Below are 20871 nucleotides of genomic sequence, written 5' to 3' on the forward strand. Positions count from 1 at the left end.
TTAAAAAAGCAAGCGGATTTTTTTTCTAATTTATGTCATGTCTCTTCTTCTTTTTTTTACACTTATGAAAGTTTTCTGAGTTTTCAGCTCCTGAAAACGCCCTCTCCTGAAAACGCCCCCTCATAACTAAAAAAACAACCCTGCTACCACTTGGGGCTGTGTCCAAAAGTTATTCGCTCCCATGTTAAAATACACACAGCAAAATGTGTAGACTTGCAAAATAGATGCAAAATAAAATCAAATGAATAAATAAAAGAGTTCAATGTACATTTAAAACAGTACTACAAGAGGCAATTCTATAATTATAACCTAAAGACTGGGCCACCTTTACAAATACAAGACAGATTCAAGCATCAGCAATCTAATTTAAACCACATCATGAACCCATCTGCATAATAAACAATACAGGCATGGTACGATCACAGAGAAATATAGTCAGAGCTATAAAGGTGCAAAAAGATCTGTATTTATGGCTTAGTGCACAATATAGGAGAGACTTTCTCTGCAGAAATGGATTAATAAACTCACCAAACACTAGGATACTCGTGAATCCAGAATATATAAAGGCTGCAGTTTGTTTTGCAATCTTTGACTGAGCTCATGCTTTTAAACCTTGTTGTGCAAGCTAAAAAAAAAGCCTCTTTTTTAGTCTAATTTAGAAATATGGGGGTTAATCCAAACATTCTGAATTGCATAAGCCCATCCCCTACAAAACCATTTCTAGTGCAATTGCTGTAGATCCACTACGGAGCTACTATTAACCAAATAATTAACATGAGTGTGATTGTTACTGCAATAACTTACTGGTGATGCGAGGGGGCAGAGGCCACACAGTTATGGATGGGACTGATAATGCCACCCTTTCATTCTATATGATAACTTCTGGCTTCAAAAACAATAACATGGCAGCAGACAAAATGCTAATGTTAGCTTTCATAATGGGGAGTACAAAAACCAGTGGTCATGTCCATGTTTTATATACAGTTTGTTATCTTTACACATTTAATTTACAGTGAATACAATTTACAGATGACAGTGGAAATACACTGCTCAAAAATAAATAAAAAAAATAAAGGGAACACAAAAATAAGACATCCCAGATCAGAATGAATGAAATATTCTTATTAAATACTTTTTTTTTTTTACAAAGTTGAATGTGCTAACACCTGTGGATGCCGGGCCCTCATTTACATTGTGTGTTACATTGTGCCAACCAGAAGCCATCTCTCTGCATATACAGAAACATTACCAACCTATATCAGTGCAATAAGTGCACATAATTATTTTTCTTCTCTGGCTGGTCCCTTTATGGTTCACCATAGTGGATCATCTGCCTCCATCACATCCTACGCCTAGCATCCTCTTCTGTCACACCAACTATGCCCTCCTTCACTACATCAACAAATCTTCTGGTTTTCCCCTTCTGGTCTTCTTTTCTTTCCTCCTGCCTGGCAGCAGTCTTGCCTCTCTAACCTTGTCTCCAATATGCTTAAACTCATCTACCTCTGTTCCTTACAGCTACACTGTCACACATGTGTCTCTCTCATCCATACACATGTTCCGTCCAAAAATAAAAGTGCAAAAAAAAATTGAAGCGTGAGACGCTCAATGACCCTGTAAAGCCTGCTTCATAGCGTCAAACATTATTCAAGTTATTGAGTTTTGCTATTCTGCTAGCTGCCTATAGGTGCCAGTAAAACACTGTTCAAATTAAATAGACAACAGAAGAAAATCACGTGATTCTTGCGGACGCGTTGGCTTGACAACTGTAATCTTTACCTGGTGCTGAAGGTGAGAAAAAGATTTCCATTTTACACATGCCCGAGTGGGTGAATAGTATTGATTTGTTTATACTGTTTTGCATTAGTGAGACATTGTGTCTTTGGATTAGAGAGCGTTCGCTAAAAGCTCAGCTCCGGCTAAACTAACGATACCTTTATCGTTAGTTTAGCTGGAGCTGAGCTTGTGTAGCTAGCTAGCTAGTACTGTGTACTGATCTGTGGCTAACCTTCTGACCAGTTTATTATAAACGATGTAATACCCACTATAAAACTAACAGGCTCCTTGAATTTTGCATTCCCTCTCGAGCGGAGAGCATTTAATGATGCAAAAACTATTCGGAATTTGTGAGTATGTGTCCAAAAGCTGTGAAATGTCCAAATATGCTTACCTTTCAGCGAGCACTCACAGGACACCATGCCAGAGGTCAAATCAATATTCAGAGAAGTTCTGCCCAAACAAGGTTTGTACCAAAGCTATGTGGACAGCAGTAGTTACAAAAGGTTGTTTGTGGCTCTCAAGACAACACGTGAAGTGAACTAAAATTTCACAATAGCTTGGAGATTTAATCAAGGTATGCTCTGTGGTCTCTTCTGGCTTAAAAATATAATTGGGGTCAACATTTGGGGCAATATCGCTTTTCTTTAGTTAAAGGTGTACTGGTTGTTAGTAAGAACAAGCTGTTCAGTGGCTCACAATCAGATGTGTAAGATGCCAGATTGGTAACTAGTTGACCAGATATCAAAAATATTGTTGAATTCTTCCGGAGTGGTTGAAAAGATACAAGAAGTTTATAGATGTAGCATCGTATATTTGAAACTCCTTTAAATAGAACAGTAGCTCTGTTTGCACTACTATAAAGGTTAAAGTGTAAAGAGAACATTTCTCACAGCTAATGTGCTGCAGACTTTTGTGAGAAATAGCACACATGCTAGGTTTTTACATAATATCTTCATTTATGCTTAAATTAAAATTTAATCATTTGTGGATTGTTTTAATGCACCTCACAGGACAGCTCTCCATGGAAGATGTCCCTACTATGGTTTTGTGTAAGCCAAAGCTGCTCCCACTCAAATCAGTCACCCTTGAGAAACTGGAGAAAATGCAAATGGAGGCTCAAGAGGCTGTTAAACAACAGGAACTGGCAATGAAGGAGCAACTACAGTAGATACCCAATGAAGGATTGGAAAAAACAAATGCCTAAACTGGCAAATGTCCTTCAGATGGATCAAGCAAACGCACTGATTCCAAGCACTGGAATGTATTTGTATGGACTTGGAGGGAATCTGTCTTTACAGAGTTAAAAAAAAAAAAAAGTGTTTAATCCCTCTTCGTCCCTTTTGAAAGTCTTGCTGTTCTGTGGTTATTGTTGAATGATCTATAGCATGGAATTAGCGAAGATTATATCTGTTACTTGCCAGTAGGGGTAGTGAGCTACTCATTATTATTATTATTATTATTATTATTATTATTATTATTATAATATCTTTCAGATAACTGCTTATTTAAGTTGCAGTATGCAGTTAGTACTGTGTGTTAAACAGACAAAAACAGATGAAATGATTTCATAGTGATTTAATCAACAATCAAGGAGCGTCAGGGTGTCTCACACTCCTTATTCCCCAAATATAAAAATAAACACTCTTAACACACCACTTTGTGAAGTTACCTGATTGGTATTTGTTTTTGCACAGAACTCATGCCACGGATGTGTGATTAAAGACTGAAAACCTAGTACAGCATAGAAAAAGCAGCTAGTTAGGAAGCCAGTATTGCATTGAACCAACAAACTCCCTTTTATTTTATTTTTTTTAATACATTTTTATAAAGCTCTTGACACAAACCAGTCATGTCGATACAAACACTGCTTTCTAGAAAACACAAAAGGAGTGGCAGTGAAACCAAGAAAATACTGTACAAAACAATGTGGAATGACTGACACTGAGAGGTGTGGCACTTTAAGAGCTAGCTTATGTAAATGTTTATATTGAAAAACCTTGGAGAGAGTGATCTACTTTAGTTTCAATCACAAGTGCATTTTTTTTTTTAAATTACCCTTACCTCAATTTCAGAAATGTACCTTCTTTTGACCATTAGAAAGGAGAAAAAACATTTTTCCAGGTACTTTGAAAAATATGCAAGTAAAAAAGTAGCTTTATGTTTTTGGGGTAATCTGGCACACAAAGTCTTCTCAGTAGCTTTCAAGTTTGACAACACCACCGTCTCCCTCGCTGACATACCTCTTACGGCCCCTGAGAGAAGATGAGAGCAACAACATGATTAACAAAAACAGAAGCACATCTCTGGAGACGAGTGTCAGATGTGTGTGAAAACCAGCGTGCTCACCGACAGGGACAGAGATCCCTCAACTTTACATCAATGATTCCCATGCTGAAGCTCTTGTCAACAAACTGCTCCAAGATAAAGTATGCACGAGGGACATCAATGTTGATCTCAGCGATGTCCATGTAAACTCTTTGGTAGCCCTACAAGAAAAAGACAACCATTTTACAGGGCTACAAAAAAAAAAAAAAAAAAAAAAAAAAAAAAAGAGCAGTGCGTAATTCACACACCAGATGGCACCATACCCTTCTCATTTGGTCCACAGTAATGATGGAGGACACAGAGAGTGACTTGAGTAGCTGCAGAACCATTTTGAAAGTTTTCTCTCCATTAGACTCCAACACCATCACTATCGCCTGCGAGAAACAGAAACATTCACAATCTTGTGTTAGTACTCAGAGTACTAACCGCTTTTAATTTAACTGAAGACCACACAATGCAACATTAAGGGTATAAAGCTAAAGAAATCCCCTCAAAACAGATAAAATGTTTCAGTAGTTTTATAACATTTTACATTTAGGCTGCATTTAATGTGTCTGCTGCTACATCAAATGTAGCCATGAATTTACCTCATAGACAAACTCGTGATGGAAATGGGGAACCTCAAGATCTCTGAGGCATCGCTCAGCCTCCTTGCTGTCACCAGATAGGATGTACTCCTTCAGAAGAAGGTTCATCTGGCATGACAGAATACAAATGAGAATTTTTGTTATGGCAATATCCATACAGTAACAAAGAGCTACACAAAGAAAAACAAAATGCAAGTCTGCTACCATGTGCTTTCTAATTTCACTTGAAAGTGATGAAAACAGACATATTTTACACACAACTGCTCAAAAGTTGTAAAAAGTTTTTTTGGGATACTTTTATTTCACCAATTCCTTGCTTTCAGACCTCTTAACGTTTCTCCCAGATACGACTGCTATTTTGAAAACAACAACGAGACCAGGTAGGACCGGTTCATCAACATGGCACGGTTTGCATTTTAGGAAGAAGTTCTACAACCCCCCCCCAAATACATGATGAAGACTGTACAGTACTGCTTCAGTTTTATTCGAGCTTTATAATAAGAACCAATTACAATTCAGAAAAACTGCTTTCATTTCAGAGTGTACTTGATTCTGCTTCATATAACCTACCTCTTTGATGAGCTGTATGACTGGTTGCTGGCCTCCACCTGTCCCCCATTGGCTATCTATGCGAAGCCCACCCATACTCATCTTCAGTAGCACGGCTGCTCGGTCCAGAGCCGCCCTGAGAAGAAAGCGATGCACACAAGGTTTATAAAACTTTAACCTAAACTCTCTCTCCTTGTTTTGGAGAGTTGCTTGTAATGTTTAAGAGAGGTGGTGCCTGAGTAGAGCGTGCTGGAGGCAACACACATGATGCACACTTCTTCATTGGGAACTTTAAATGCGCTACCCTCAATCTATATTTCTCCAAATAGCAAGCTAGCAAGGGAAATTGGACATTTGCATTCTTAGATACAAATTAGACAGGCAACATGTAGCACAAACTCTTAACAAGAAGAGAAAAGAGTCCTGCAACAGATGGTCTGGTCCTAACAGAGCCCTGATCACAAAAACCAGGAGTCAGTCTGGGATTACAAAACATGGGCACTGAGACAGCCTTCATTCAACCAACCTGCCCCAAACACCTTGTACACTGTGAGAACTGGTGCAGTTTCAAAAGCAAATCATGATCCCAACATTTTATTTTTATTAGATATTGTTTTGTTGTCCTTTTTTATAAATGTACACTTTTATTCAGTTTCTAGATAAACAATGTAAATGGCAATATTTTTGAAAGCATCCTCACATCACTGGCAAAAACATTTTAAACAATACTGTTGGTGTTAACCTACTGCTCTCCAATTAGAGGACAACAAGAACAGCTGATCACAAGGCTAAACTAAATCCTCTTTTCTCATGAATCACATTGACTTATTGCATTATTCCAACAGCTATAATTACCCTGATCTCTCAAAATGCAAATGGTGCAGACAAACATGTAACTAACCATTAAAGCAATATAATAAAAGCAACCTATTCTAGGTTTGAAATCAGTTTATTGCTAAAAGATCTGAGTATATATGAAGACATCTTTAATTTCTGTGAAAAAACACAAAACAAACTTTTATTCCTTTTTGACTCCATGAACTTTTTAAAAACAAAGTTAATGATTTGGACATCTTTGTGCCATTTAAATAATAATAATAATAAAAAATAAATAAATAAATACATTTTCAACCGTCCATCCTAACTATTACCCCATATAGGCTACAGCTGGCAAATATTATGAGTTTTCATTTTCTGAGACAGAAAAAAAAACAAAACTTTTTTGCTATCATTTTATTCGAGCTCCAGAGTAAAACCCAAAGAAAATATTTGTAAAATATTTACTGCCTATTTATTTAGCAAACTTTGATCTAACCCAAAATCTGAAATACAGATTTTGTATACAGTTTTTCATATTGAAGTACACATGGTATAGCTAAAATACAAACTGAACTTGTACCCTGATCCTTTCAACAGAAATTATTACGCTTCTCATTATTATTTATAGTTGGATGCTCATATTTAACATGGTAGACGTTTAAAATAATGAGGTCAGTGTATGAACAAGTAATCCCTGTGAGCCAAAAGCTTCAGACTCGCCAGATTAATCGCTCTGTTTCTGACGGCAGAGAAATGTTCCTAATGTGGTAATACCAGGCCAACAGCTCCCCACCTACTGCCACAAACTTTCTGTTTGCTAAGGCTAGCAAATTAGAAGAGATAATTTAAAAGGGAGAAAGAATAAAACTCCTTGTTTCATCATGCTAAGCTATTCTGGTGGAGTCCAAGAACGACATACCTTGCATATTCACAGTCAACTTTTCCTTTGTAGCCTTCGATGTAGGTCTTGGATAATATTTGGTCACTTACAGCTCGTGCAATGAATTGACCCACCAACTAAAAGAGAGATACAAAGATGGAAAAAAAACCAAATAATTTTAAACACTCTTGCACCATGTTCCTGTTTCTTAGAGCTGCTAAGCCACTAAATCAGGAGATATGATTGACTGGTCATTTATTTTCGGCATAAATAAAGTCCGCTTTCAACAGCCTGCAACAATAAGATTATTCGTAGTTTACAAGCTTTAGTTTGGAGGCCCCACAAAAACACTGACTGGACAGATGACTGACTGTTGCTTCACTTGCGCGTGTCTCTTTGTTTACAGTAGTGTGAGCACGTGTTTGAGGAAAATGAAAGAGCTGCCTTTGCTCTTCTGGCCTCCACAAAGCCTGGGCTCACTGTTGCTCATTGTTCCTGTACAGACAAGAGGCAGCTACATCTCAGCTGACCCACTGCTGTGTCTAGACCGACAGGCAAATGAGGAGTAAGGGGGCGTGTGTGCACTTGTGTGTGAAACTGAGAGAGCGAAAGCGCGAAGGGAAGGAAGTGGGGGCAGGGCGCTATCATAATGCCCCTTTAAACCCACTGAGAATTTGGAGAGTGGGACAGACATGACCAGCGAGACCCAATGAGATGGCGAGAGGAGGGGTGCGGGGGGAAGTACGCAGAATAACCCTTTTAGCGTCCTTTGCTGAGCTTGCTTTTTGCGAGCACAGTTAGACAATAGCCACAGATCTCATGTCTGTGCAGGCCGAAAGGGAAAGAGCTCTAAAAAACACACCGGCTCTCTCTCGCACACCAACACACAAGAAAAAAAAAAAGAAAAGAAAAAACCCCACAGCGTTGTTCCCCTGTGCTCAACCACAAGCTATGTTAACACTTCAAACAAAAAGTATACTTCTAGCTGACGAGTGTTAAAACTGTTATCTTCTTTAAATTGACTGACTTGAAATAATTATTCTTCAGGAAGTCAGTTTGTTAAATGTCCTTTACCACTTGTTTTATCTCGATTATCTTGCTCTAATTATCGCTGAAAGCCAGAATTATAACTGAAGTTCTTTTGTTTAACTGCAAAGACCTAGTTTGGACTCATATCCTCAAGAAACAAGTAACTAGAAAACACACAAACAGAATAAGTTGCTATCTGAGGAATAAGTATACACACATTTGTCTCCAAACACTCACCTGAGCAGCCCCAGGTGTGTCTAGGACCAAATCAGGCAACTCTCTGAGGAGTTTGTCAAATGACTTTTCCAAGTCGCCATGGGACAAAACTGGCCCACAAAGGTCAGCCAGCAGCCTGGAGGTGAGCTCTCGGTGGCTGGCTTTGGCCTCCAGGGCCAGTGCTACAGCCAGTGAGGGCACCACGCTCCGCATAGGCCCCAGGTTCAGCTCTGCAAGCAGCTCCTGGAAAAGGAAAAGGACACCAACGTGTCTTAGACTTCATGGTTGTGTTAATATCAGTTGTTTTTTTAATAGTGTGTTGATGTCAGCTTCTGTAATAGAGTAGCTCACCTCAACTGCCAGTATGCATCTACATTAACTTGGTAACACTCACCGCTACTTCATTTGTGTCTCCATGTTCAAAATACTCTTGCACTATGGGGGTAACCGTCTTCTCGAAGTCCCTTTCATCCAACGGGGGGACCACCGTCTCATACACACAGTTTTTTTCCTGACGAAGCAGAATCGCACTTCAGTCACACTTGTTTGTGGAACATGTATCATTTTTTTTCATTTGCAGAAGAGCCTGTGTTAATAATAATAATAATCCAGGTGATGTCAGCACAACAATTACCTGATCTTCATCATAGTTGGGGTCTCTTTCATCTACTGCCTCTGGTTCATAAACTTCACCAGATCTGCCCCATACACCTTTTCCTCCAGCCCCACCTGGAGACAAAGGGCAGTGACAATATGAATTGTGATGCGTGACATTGTCAAAGTGCTTTCTTTTTCTTTTTTAAAAGTTTTAGTGACCCACATGTAGTGGCAAATCTCATTGTTTCATTATCAAGTGTACAAACAGGTTTGACAACAGGACTGAATTTAGTCATAAGATTAAAGTGTCAAATGCATTTGGTGCTCTACTTTGAACTAAAACAGCTACTGATACTTCATTTACTGCATGTTTCCTGAATATTCTCTTCCTGACTTGCTTTGGTCATAGAGTACAAACTTCCTTTAAGAAATGGGCTTCTAGTGATGAAAAAGGGAAAAATACTCTTGTTTTTCTATTAGCATTTAGTCTAAATTTAATCAGTCTGCATAATTTGTACCAATCCAAAAATCACTTCACTCCAGTCAAGTTCCTGTATGTTACATGCATCACAGTGTTGGTATATGGGGGTCTACTCGCTAAATACTTCCTATGTAGATACATGCAGAGAACTGAAGCTGCTGCCAACATGCTGCCCAGGCTACATTTTCTGTGTAGACACAAGCAGCAAACATCTGCCAGTTCTGAGGTCAGCACTGGCAGATTGCAGACGGTTTAAGAAGCTGAATGCCAAAGCAGCTTGTGAGACATCCCTTAAAACCTCCATTAGTCTCCCACCCAGTATGTGGCATACGACATGTCACTATATTTAGCTGAGTCCACCTTGGTTGTGAAAACCGCCAAGCTTTAGCATTTAAACATTACACTTGTGTACACCCTCTTCAATGTTTTTCCAAACCTTAAATGCATAAAATTTTCATGCAGGAAAGCTACAAGCTCAAATTGCCAGGCTCTGATAGTGTGGCAGTTCTGTTACGCAATCGAGAAAAAAAAAAGAAACAGAAACAAAAGAGGGCAAGCTCTGCGCAGGGAGAAACTAGACATGCCCATGGGGAGAGTCAAGTGCCTGAACTGTACTGCAGTCTGCAGGGACACATACTGTAACCGAGAACTGTATGCTGACATCACTAAAGATCTGCAGATGGCTGAAGGATTGGAAAATGCTGACACTTTACTAAACTCTCATCTACTTAGAAACCAACAATTATCTATACAACCTATACAAGAGGCAAAATGTTGGCAGGCCAGAGAAGCCATTATGCAACATTTCCAGCTGATTGAAAAATTATATTTTCAATAGCATAATTATCTATAGCGTTAATGTTGCTTTACACCCAAATAGATAGACAACAAAAACACAGGAAATCAGATGCTCCATAAGCCTTGTGACTGTAGCTTCGAGTTTGAGACTCGTTTAAACAGCACCTGTGCATCCAATAGTTATCTTAAAGATGGACTATTCATGTCACATCCTGTGCATTAATATCAACAACAAAAGCAGTTTGTGGTACATTATACACAAAATGGTACCAGGATTGTTTTTATTTTAACCTTCTCACAACAAAATTGTAGGATTGTTGAAAAAAAATTAGACCTCCTATTAACAAAACTAGTTACAACGAACGATTATGTTACAATGCTATTTTTGGGGCAGGGGGGCATTCAGCATGCTGCAAAGAAGCCTGGAAATTTCCAGAAAGGGTTGGCTGAGCAGATGGCAAGGAGAAAAAGAGGATACAAGTGAGTCTGAGCCATTTGTTTACTTGTTAATTGGTTTATGGCTTCCATAAAATAAAAACAACAAGAAGAATGGATAACAGCACTACATGAATGTGTGGATGTAGCACCTTCCCTTTGAAGTCCTGAAATCTGAAATACAAATGGCTCTTTGATAAACATTCACATGCCTTTGATAACGACCGTGCTTTGGTTACAACTGTGCTACGTTCTTCATTTAATAATATGCTCTTACCTTTCTTTGGGAGGCCTCTGCCCTTCCCGAGCCGGGACTTTCTGTCCAGCAGCTTGCTCTTGGGACTTGTGGGTGCCACTGAAGTTCCCCTAACCACATCTCCATTATCGCTGAGCGAGTCCCCCCTGCCAGAATCCCTGGAGGAGTTCTTCCTCAGCCTCCGCTTGGCCTTGGCCTTCAGACGTGCCTCATGGATGCTGTTGCTAGAGGAGGCCACCCAGTTGCCATTGATCTCGTTGTTAATATTTTTATTAGAGATAATGAAACCTCCATTGTCTTCCTCCCCAGATACAAAAGAGTCACTCAGGTCTCCAACCTCTGTTGGTTTACAAGAGAAAATTGTGGTGAGTTCGTGTTTGGTTTGATTTGATTGACAATATGCATGCATGCAGTTAATTTCTATCTGCACTTAAACACAGACTACAGCTGAGGGGGAGTAAAAAAAAGTAACTGAATCTGTACACAGTGCAAGATAACATACTTTCACCCACTTCCGCATGAAAAAAAACCCCACTGCCCCACATCCTATCCAGCTGATGAAGCACAATACTTAAATGGCTCTGAATGCTCACACTTACCCACGGGGTTTGCGTTCAGCCAGGCCTCGCAGTCAGCTGCCATGATTTACAGTAGAAAAGAAGCTTTTGCGGCAGAACGGCGCAAAAACAGAATTTCAAGCGATACCTGCAATAACGAACAAGAAACTGTCACCTTATGTGCGGACGTGCGTCGATAACAAGCCCAGACAAGATTCAGTAACACCACGCCTCCCCCGCCCCCCTGTTCATTCAAAGTCGCACTGTTGATAAACAATGCCTAACGCTACATTAGCTTAAATATTCACTGCTAGGAGATGTAACCGCTTTAAATAAACAGAGAAAATCTATCTCAGTGCGCGTATCAACGAATAAAACTCCCACACCGTCCAATATCCGCACTTTTGTAGGCGTTTTATGCGTCGCTAACTGTTATCTAGCTCTTCTTCTCGAAGCCCGAACGTCAATTAAACATAATATCAAATTGCAAAGTCGCGAGCTCGGTCTCCATCTTGAAATACATCTATAAAATCCTAATATCTTTATCTACGCTGTCATATAAATCACAGCATTAGAAAAAAAAACAAACAACAGAAAAATCTCCGACCGTTTGCTGGGTCCAAGCTCCAAACTGTGACACGAACACTGTTGTTTTTGTTTTACTTACAGGCAACGCTGGCACTTAGGCCAATGTTTTTCCTTTGCTCATTGGCTGGGAGAAAGGTTTTTTAAAGAAAGAGCCAATCAGCATGCAACACGGAATTCCTTCTCGCAATTTCTGTGAGGCCGTGTGCTTTATTAAGTGCTGCCCTCTGTCGGCGATGTCGCGGAGCTGCACTTTCTATACATAGAAGTCCTTTATTGGCAAACATGGCATGTACTGGCAGCTGCAACATGCAGGTTTCAAAAAAATAATAATAAAGCTATGGTTTTATTGACGTTACATTATCGATAGCCTAGGACAAGACATTATTAAAATATAAACTATTTGTGTGGTACTTTATACATTTCTATTTGTATTTTTTAAAAATAAAGATTAAAGTATATGTCTAAATTTGTATAAATGTCTTTTATTTTCACAAAAATCCTCTAAAATCAATAATGGAGGAAGAATATTGAGATGCTAGTGCTAAAACTTTTGCTTATTCCATCACCAATTGCTAAACCAGCATGTAGGCATGTGTAAAGTATGACATATAAGGGCATTTTTACAACAAAATAGCTGCCACATATCTTCAATCAAATCAAAAGCATTCCTTTATTCACTCATCCACTGCACCTTCCCCACCAACCTCCTTAATTTTTTATTTTTGACAGTTTCTAATGCAAAATATACATAAATTCTCTACCATTAAATTGCCCTTCTTCCTCATCAACCTCTCTATGTATCAGAGAGAGTGATGAAAAAGAGCATAAGGCTGTGGTGGACAACTTGGTCACAAGGAGTGAGTAAAACCATCTGCAGCTTAATGTGGCAAACCCTAAAAAGTGGTTGTGGATGAGGTAGACACAAACACTAGTGACCATTATTTTTATCCAGTGGGTCTGTGTGGAGAAAGTAGATGATTACAAATACTTTGGTGTTCATGACAATAAACTGGACTTCATCAAAAACACAGAAGGCCTCTGTTTCTATTTTCAGAGATGACTGAGCTCCTTTTACAGCTGTTCAGGATCTTTTATGAGTTTGTGCTGGACAGTACCATGCTCTTTGCTGTTGTGTGCTAGGGCATTACACTGAGTGTGGTGGAAAATAACAGATTCAGTACACTAATCCGAATGCCAGCGCCGTTGTGGGTGTGGAGCTTGACTGTCTGACAGAGGCTTCAGAAAGGAGGAAGCTATCCAAGTTACAGTCAGTATTGGAGAGTCTGCAAAATGTGGCTACCAACTTTATAATTCACATTTATAATTCCTTTACTTTCAATTGGTTTTAGTGATTGAATGTTATACTTGTTCTGGCTCAAATTTGAGTGTAGAAACATGAATTCATTTTATATGGCTAATAAATACCAATATAATTTTTAGTTTTAAACAAGACTGTGACAGCTTTCTAAAAATGTGTTATGTTTTTTATTGTTGTTGTTTTATTTTTCATGTCAGGTGGTCTAATAAATTTATTACGTACAGTATATCTCACTTCCAGTTTCTAGTTCCAGACCTATTGATATAAAGGGATGATGCATTACTTTACAAAAACGTTTTGTACGTTAACACCAGGGACAACTGATGTTTAATTAATATTAAAAACTGATTTTTTTCCACCATGGCAATATTATGCTTAATTTAATGTAATGATAATTTCACTAAACGTTAAAAAAAAAATACATGTAGTTGAAAAGTGGGGTACATGGCCAATCTTCCATTTTTAAAATTGGTATTTTAAGTGAATAACTAAAAATTCTGAAAACCTTGTGTATGAACAAACTTAAATTATCATTACAACATTTTCATCATAAGGTCACTCAAAAGGATTTTTGCAATTGACAGCATTTCCAGTTTTGTAGTGCGATTCGGATTTTTGCATATTGTGAGTAACCAGCAGATTCAAATTTATCACAGTAAACAAATAATGATGAAATAAAAAACACGCATCTGCATTTAAAAACTTTCTCTTGGTTTTACATTTCTGTTTACAGCAGTAGATTTATTGCAGAATTACATGGATGTAGTGGGTTTTTTTTGCCTCAACACTTGGTGGAGCTCTTTCACAGCACTGCCTTTCAAGGTTATTACACACAAAAAAGCTGCTAAAGCAAAATGATCAAATCTGTTTTTTGTTCAAGAAAGGAAGATGGCTAATTTGAGACATTCACAATGTTTATTCAAGTGTTTTCCATCAAAAAGTCAAGAAGTCTGTCAAAGAAAAATAATACTATATTGCTGAAGTCACAGGATCAGTATTCACAGTATACAAAAACAGCGTGTGAGCTTGATAATCCCTCCGTAACAAATTGTCGTAACATGAAACAGTTCATGTTTAAATTAAACACATGGTCCAGTTGAAGTTTCATATCTAAGGCATGTCTTGGCAAATATGACTGGGATTGTCCTATGAATTACATTCAACATAAAAGAGAAAATAAAGATCTTTTGTATCACTGAAACATTATTAATCTAAAGGACGTATAGTTTTCCCTGACGGATACTGAAGTTCACAATCGCATTTGGGGAAAAAGGGAAAAAACAAAACAAAAACAGCCTTAGATATAAATAAAAATGTTAATTTTTTTATTTATACAGAGAAATTTGTTTAACAAGAACAATAAACCTGAGAATCTGCCTCAGTTTTTAAACCGAGGGGGAAAAAAATACAGTGGCCCTGAGAGCTCTCGTCACAAAGACGTACGAGAAGATAAAACACAAGCAGATGAAGAAAACATCCTCACTGATGATGTCACAAGTGAAAAAAACAAATGCCACAAATGTTTGTTTTTTTGTTATTGTCTAGTTTTCTTAAATACACATAGCTCTCAGGCTCTGTAACAAAAAAAAAATCATAAACTTAATACTCAAAATATTCAAGTAATTTAGCAGACGTAAGTCTGTCCCAGTTGTTTCAGTGATGACGAGACAAAATTCAAAACACAAACTGTAAAAGACTTTTTTCTAGATAATTTAAGATAAATGTAAATGCACTTTTATTCCAACAATATAACTTAATTTCATTTCACACAAACCATTAAAGTAAACTGTAAGAAAAATGATAAAATTGAAGTTAAATTTTAAAACCTTACTATACATTTCACTTCACGTATGTACAAACCTGAAAGCCTCTATTGCCTGCGCCATTCAAACATTGCTCTCCCATAAACATCAGAATTCTTGTATTTGTCCGCCTGTTCCATGTATGGCATTATCCGTGCTTTAGGATCGTTTAGGAAATCCTTCCTCTGATGTTCGTTTCGCAGCAGGTGAGAGGTCGAGGTATCGTCACTGTGCAGCTGGAGGTTCGGTCAGCACGCTCGATAGACTGACCTCTGCCAGCTGGGAAAGGTATTTCTGTTAAAAAGAAATCAAAGCAGATACCTGCTTAATACCTGCAAGTTGTGTGCTAGCCCTCTCATGCGTCAGTCTTGCTCCAGAACATCCCCTAGCACCCTAACACCCATCCATACGGGAAAGCACTTCACAATTGATCGATATAATCCCAGGAAGAAGAGACACATTACACTCAGTAAAATTAAAGTAATCTAAATGCTTATATAAAAATCCAGCCTCATCCTGAGAAGTGTCAGCACGATGGCTTAAATCATTTATTTTGTACTGTCTGGAGATGAGAAGAGTAAAACAAGAATCAAAACAAAATCAAACAAACTACTAAACACACAGAGCTTTGACAGACAGCACAACTGTTTAAAACTGTTTTTTTCCTCCTTGGAATGTAATGCATCAAATGTGAAGGAAACACACTCCCCGACCTCGCTTCAGCTGTGCTGCAAAGGACGAGGGAAATGTAAGATGGGTCGGTGCTGACTGGCCAATAACGGGAAACCTAATACAGTCGCAAGTTTACATGCGATGCCTATGTTCGTGTGTATGTGTGCGCGTTAGGACGCGACAGCAAGCTGTATATTTATGTTAGATTTCAATTTACGATTACGATCCATTGATTTTGTTAAAAACTTTTTTTTTGTCATTTAAATTTGAGCTGTTATGAAATGAAAACTTAGAAAATGGTTTAGTGGATTTGTCAAGCCACTAACGCCCATTAGAAAAGTAAATCCTCACATTTCAGGAACTCGAATTAGCAAACTTTCTCTCAATAAACAATAACAAAAGAAAACAAAAGGGACAAAAGAGTTATTTATTGCCAAAAGTGTCTTTGTGCTATCTGACTATTTAATATCTGTTATGTCTTCCAAACTAAATCTTGTGAAGAACATCTTTCTGAGAGCAATGGAGTCTGTTTTTGAAAAAGATTATTTCAAATAATGTAGTTGCAGGTGTTAATGAATCATTTGCTCTGTGCATTAATAGGTAACACAGCCTCTGCAGTGGGGTTAGTGCTAAATTAAAATATGAAGATAAGTCATTTTTATCATTGCAGTCCTGTTTGGAGAACAGAATCATACTTAATAAAAAAAAGAAAGAAAAGTAAGTTTTATCCTCATGTAAAGTAAAGCAAGGCAAATTAATATAATATGCACGTGCTGACTGTGGAACAAAGAGATTACTCTCTAGGCTGAAAACAGCTGGTGTAATCTTTCGTTAAGGCCACAGTTGATGTGGCCTAATGAATCCCTCAGTAAGGAGTGTGCGTCACACAGATCGACTTTATATGGGCATGCGGGAATGCCAGCACACACGGGTTTATGTCAGATACACTATCTCCCGCCATAAAGGTTTGATATGTTCATATAATTAATTTCTCAAAGACTGGATAAAAGAAAGGAGGTGTGTGCCGTCTCGCAGTTTGTACCTGTAGGTTCCTGTAATGGACCGTGCTGCGGCAGTGAGTGGTCTTTGCAGTTTCCTCGCTGGTGTAGAAAAGTCCGCAGAGTTTACAGTAGAAGCCGGTTCTCGGCACAACAAACTCCACTCCTATGAGAGAGCGAAAACAATCATTAAAATTTAATCCCTGACAAAAGACGGGACTCGCATGGTATTTATTAATGAAACCTTTTTTAGAAGGATTTTGATCCAGAATCACAGTCAAGCCTCATCCCACTAATTTGAGTCATTCTACTCACACATTTGCATACGTTATGGATGGATAATAATTAAAAAAAAAACAATTATAGAAGGTCAGTTATCAAACGTAAATTAACTACTCTACTGGGACTGGCGCGTGGGTTTTGCGGCTGACAGAAACCATCATGCTGCTGGTCTCAGATTACACATTTTCTTCTCTCTCCCCCGGGTGCCCTGATACCAAATTAACTTTGAACAAAATTTAATTGTAAATGTTTTTTTCCTGCACTGACTTCTTTCAACTCATAGTCTCCATCATCCTTTCTTTTCTTTTTATCCATAGAAAATACATAGTATTCTTTATTCTAACAAACATCACAAGGTTTTAAAATTTATTGTCTTTTAATCCAAATGTATCCTGTCCAGACGTGTTTTGTTTTTTTTCTGCTTTCTAATATTTGTTCTATTTTCCCCAGTCTGCATAGGTTATAGTAACAGATTTAAGGGCACCAGATGGGTTGCAGCTGAGGGTAAACAGAGGCTTGGTTAAAAATTAAACATGGTTGGACCAATAAGCACTGAATGAAGCACACTGGGAGTGATGAGGTAGGTGGAGACCTTAACAGTTGCTTGAATATCCTGTATGTCAGTTGTAAACAACTATATCCTAAAATATATGAACTTTACACTCTCATTGCAAAAATATCTTATAATAAACAAAACCTAGAAACTAAAGTAGTTTTCAGTCATGAACAATGTCAGGGGAATCAGGTTGTTTGATTTAGCCGAGGGAGAACCTGGATCAAGTGTATGGGGCAGGACACGTGACATCTAATCATTTGTTGTGACTCCATCGGGCAATTATCTGAGCTATTTGCACATGGGCACGATCAGACATCACACAGACTGAATGGAGCTGGCAAGGCAACAGCTGTTTAACGTCCAATATAACTCTACTGGACATTTGATGATAGATTTCCATAGGGTAATGTAATAAAATCACAATCTGATTTTGTGCGGTTAAATTCAATTGAAAGAATGGGATTATATTATCTAACAATAAAAGCGATCATACCCTGCTGGCAGTGAGTTCTTATAGTCTGCCCACTGCATTCATTTCACACTCAAAGACACGCCAAAGCCCTATTTTTAATAGCAGGATTAATTATGTATAACATATCTGTATAGGTTCTCACTCATCTGCAGTCTTAAGAGCTTGCAGAGAAGGTGACTAGACTCCTTTAAGTTTTTTGAAGATGTTTCACCTCTCATCCATGAGGCTTCTTCAGTTCTGGACTTTAAAAGAAGTCCAGTCGCCTTCTTTTCAAGCTCTTAAGAATTATTTATAACCTAAACAACTAAAATAAAAAAAACTATTTTAGTTAGCAGGAATAAAATGATTGCTGGACATATATAAAACATAAGCGCAATGATAATGTGCTCTTAAATAACTAAAAGCTAAATGTATTAAGAATGTTCTAAATGGTTGTTTGAGGCTTTGTTACATATTGACTCAGTGACTCAGAAACCTTTGTAAATTTGTTTCTGACTGGGTCCCACAATGATCCACATTTATTACAAATAAGAAAAAGGCTAAAAAACAAAATTTAAAAGCTGGAAACTAACAGGAGCCAAGCTGAATTGAAAACACATCCACCACACACACCTATTTTCACTTTCAGGCTGGTAAAGAACGAACAAGATGGAAACAATCAGAAGACTTATCAGTATTCCATTGGTGTTAATGCACACAGTTTTTTTCTGGACACACATGTAACAGAAATAGCTCCACAGTCCTTCTGTGTGTGCACTGTGCACTGAGCTCTGTTGTTGTTGTGCCACTCCAGGGCCTTTGTACAGTAAGTCTCTGCACCGCAGGCTGAAAACTGGCCATGTGCTTTGGCTGTGTCATTCTAGCTCTAATGATAATATAAATACTGATCCCTCAGGGGTGCATTTCACAACCTGCTCACAGAAATAGGTCAGCAAGTGGCCAAGCAGTTCCAGGCAATTAGAGTGCTAATGCAACAGATTGTCAGTGCCCTTACTAATGGTAAAAAAGATAATACTTTATCTTTGGGACTAAGATTATGGGCTCAAGACTCCCGCAGCTTTTGTCCACGATAATGATTAAATATAGCTGTGATAAGCAGGTTTTAAGCCCACTGCTTTAAAATATATGGACTAAAGAATTTTCAGAACTGAGAGCAGACAAAAGCATCAGGATACACGCTGAGACTTTCAAACCTTATTCTCTGACCATCAGGATATACATTTTTTTTACAGCAACAGGTGTTAACTGGCCTCTAACATACAACCAGGTTAAATTAAATGTAAATCTTTTACAAACAATTGTGCAGTTGATCAGAATGAGGTTGTTAATTATTAACAAACTCGTTAGGAGCAGAGGAGGTGTGTGTGAGCTTGTGAATTTCTAATGCAATGAAATCTGATGGTAAACAATTTTTAAATTGCCAGCTCAATAGTACAAAATCCTTTCTCCTGCGTGCTCTGCAGGCTCCCTCACCTAAACCTAAAGTATTTCCAGTAGTGCAAATGCATTTGAAGCTGACCATACCCTGTTGTGTGTTTTATCTGAGCAGCAAATTCTCATAAAAAGTTGTTTTTTTTTTTTAATTTAATCAGAATGTCACACGTAAGAGTCTAGACTAGATTAGAAAAAAGGTGTTACTTTTTACCTTGATACTGCTGTAACTTAATGGGTTATCTACCCAGACATCCAGTCTTCTACTGGTGACTTTTTTAGGTTGTGGACTTTATTCCGAATGATTGGATAAACTTTAGAACGAGAACCGCTTGCTTTTGTTAGTTCAACAGTCATGGTAACAAAAATCTGTTATGCTTACCCAAAGGAATGCCGTGTTCACTGACAGCTCTATCTTGTTCACAAGATGGTGAGCGGGCCTCAAAGTCTATGAAAGGCATATGAGTTATGAGAAAGAAACGTACTTACTTTTTGTTTTGTTTTTTGTATCTGGGTTTAGACAACTAAATAAGACACTTGTAGAAAAAATCTTCTCAGTTTACCCATCACGTAGCTCTAATTACATTTATAACCTGCACTGTCATTTGAGACCATATTGGTGACTTATTCGAATGAGGTACAGAAAGAGGAATCATTTTACAGGTCTCACACTAGCTAGATGCTTTTGTCCAACAAATGATTAACAAAACTGTATACGTTTAACAAAATAAGCTTAACAGCTACACTTGTTTGTTTTTAATGAACATTAATGTTCTCTTGTAAGCAGTACCTTTTTTATGAACATCATCCTGGTGTTGCACTCCATTATTGACTACTTCCATGACCTGTCCTACTTCTGGGGTCTTGCTGTCCTCTAATACACAGATGTGATTTTCCATAGTCTCTCCTGGTGGCCCGTTGTCGGCTATTTCACTACCTTCAAAGCATGTCTCCTTCAATGCAGCTTTAAACTCCTCACTGGGGAATTCACTAAGGTTAGCAACTGGTAACTCAGAAGTCACTGGATTCGTTTTCTGTTCTTCTGGTTTGGCTGAAGTTGTAACATTCTCTTGTTTCTCATTTACAGTTGTTGCTGCCTGGTCTCCAGCATCCCCACAAGACTTTTCAGTCTCTGGAGATTTCTCATTAGATGTTGGCTGCACCTCCGAGGATGAGGAAGACGGCAATATAGACTCTTCTACTGATGGCTCCCCTGCTGAGTCTTTGGGGCAGGATGCAAACTCTTCCAACTCAGAAAGGTCTGGCTCAATAATGGAATCATCTTCTCCTCCCACTTCATCTACAGTGACCAGTTCCTCCATGTTCTTAGGATACCAACACTCTTCATCTGTGTCGTCACAACTTTCCCGATCCTTCTCCTAAGAAAACAGGTCAAAAAAAATTGTTTTTAATACACTACTTCCTGGAAGCAGGAAGTAGTGTA

The 20871-nt window shown here is 38.2% G+C and overlaps 2 protein-coding genes and 1 long non-coding RNA gene across 5 annotated transcripts in view; 1 reads left to right on the top strand and 2 right to left on the bottom strand.

Moving 5' to 3' along the window:
- Positions 1-1693: 1693 nt before the first annotated feature.
- LOC148102562 (uncharacterized) lies at positions 1694-3431 on the top strand. The gene is made up of 3 exons (XR_015719136.1): positions 1694-1791; positions 2178-2242; positions 2790-3431. It is a non-coding gene; the product is annotated as an uncharacterized LOC148102562 (long non-coding RNA).
- A 143-nt stretch (positions 3432-3574) lies between these two features.
- pdcd4b (programmed cell death 4b) lies at positions 3575-12039 on the bottom strand. 2 transcript variants are annotated; one of them, XM_087841908.1, is made up of 12 exons: positions 11976-12039; positions 11351-11456; positions 10773-11090; positions 8819-8913; positions 8579-8695; positions 8206-8427; positions 6979-7076; positions 5262-5376; positions 4692-4799; positions 4368-4478; positions 4126-4265; positions 3575-4031 (listed from the first exon to the last, which is right to left on the bottom strand). In XM_087841908.1, the coding sequence occupies exons 2-12, from the start codon at positions 11391-11393 to the stop codon at positions 3971-3973; spliced, it is 1428 nt and encodes a 475-aa protein (XP_087698034.1). In that variant the 5' UTR covers positions 11394-11456; positions 11976-12039; the 3' UTR covers positions 3575-3970. The 2 variants fall into 2 exon arrangements, with proteins under 2 accessions (XP_087698034.1, XP_006790866.2); XM_006790803.3 differs by having other exon boundaries at positions 11916-12005.
- A 2477-nt stretch (positions 12040-14516) lies between these two features.
- Positions 14517-20871, bottom strand: part of rbm20 (RNA binding motif protein 20) — a 47414-nt gene continuing 41059 nt past the window's right edge. For both annotated transcript variants that reach the window (XM_006790800.3, XM_035907636.2), the window contains exons 11-14: positions 20218-20806; positions 19810-19875; positions 16731-16852; positions 14517-15310 (exon numbers count right to left, since the gene is read on the bottom strand). In XM_006790800.3, coding sequence (XP_006790863.2) covers positions 15242-15310; positions 16731-16852; positions 19810-19875; positions 20218-20806 — 846 coding nt within the window. In that variant the 3' untranslated portion in view covers positions 14517-15241. The remainder of the gene's footprint in view (positions 15311-16730; positions 16853-19809; positions 19876-20217; positions 20807-20871) is intronic.

Source organism: Neolamprologus brichardi, chromosome 6 (assembly GCF_056152115.1).
Source record: "Neolamprologus brichardi isolate AB-2024 chromosome 6, ASM5615211v1, whole genome shotgun sequence".
Lineage (NCBI taxonomy): Eukaryota > Metazoa > Chordata > Actinopteri > Cichliformes > Cichlidae > Neolamprologus > Neolamprologus brichardi.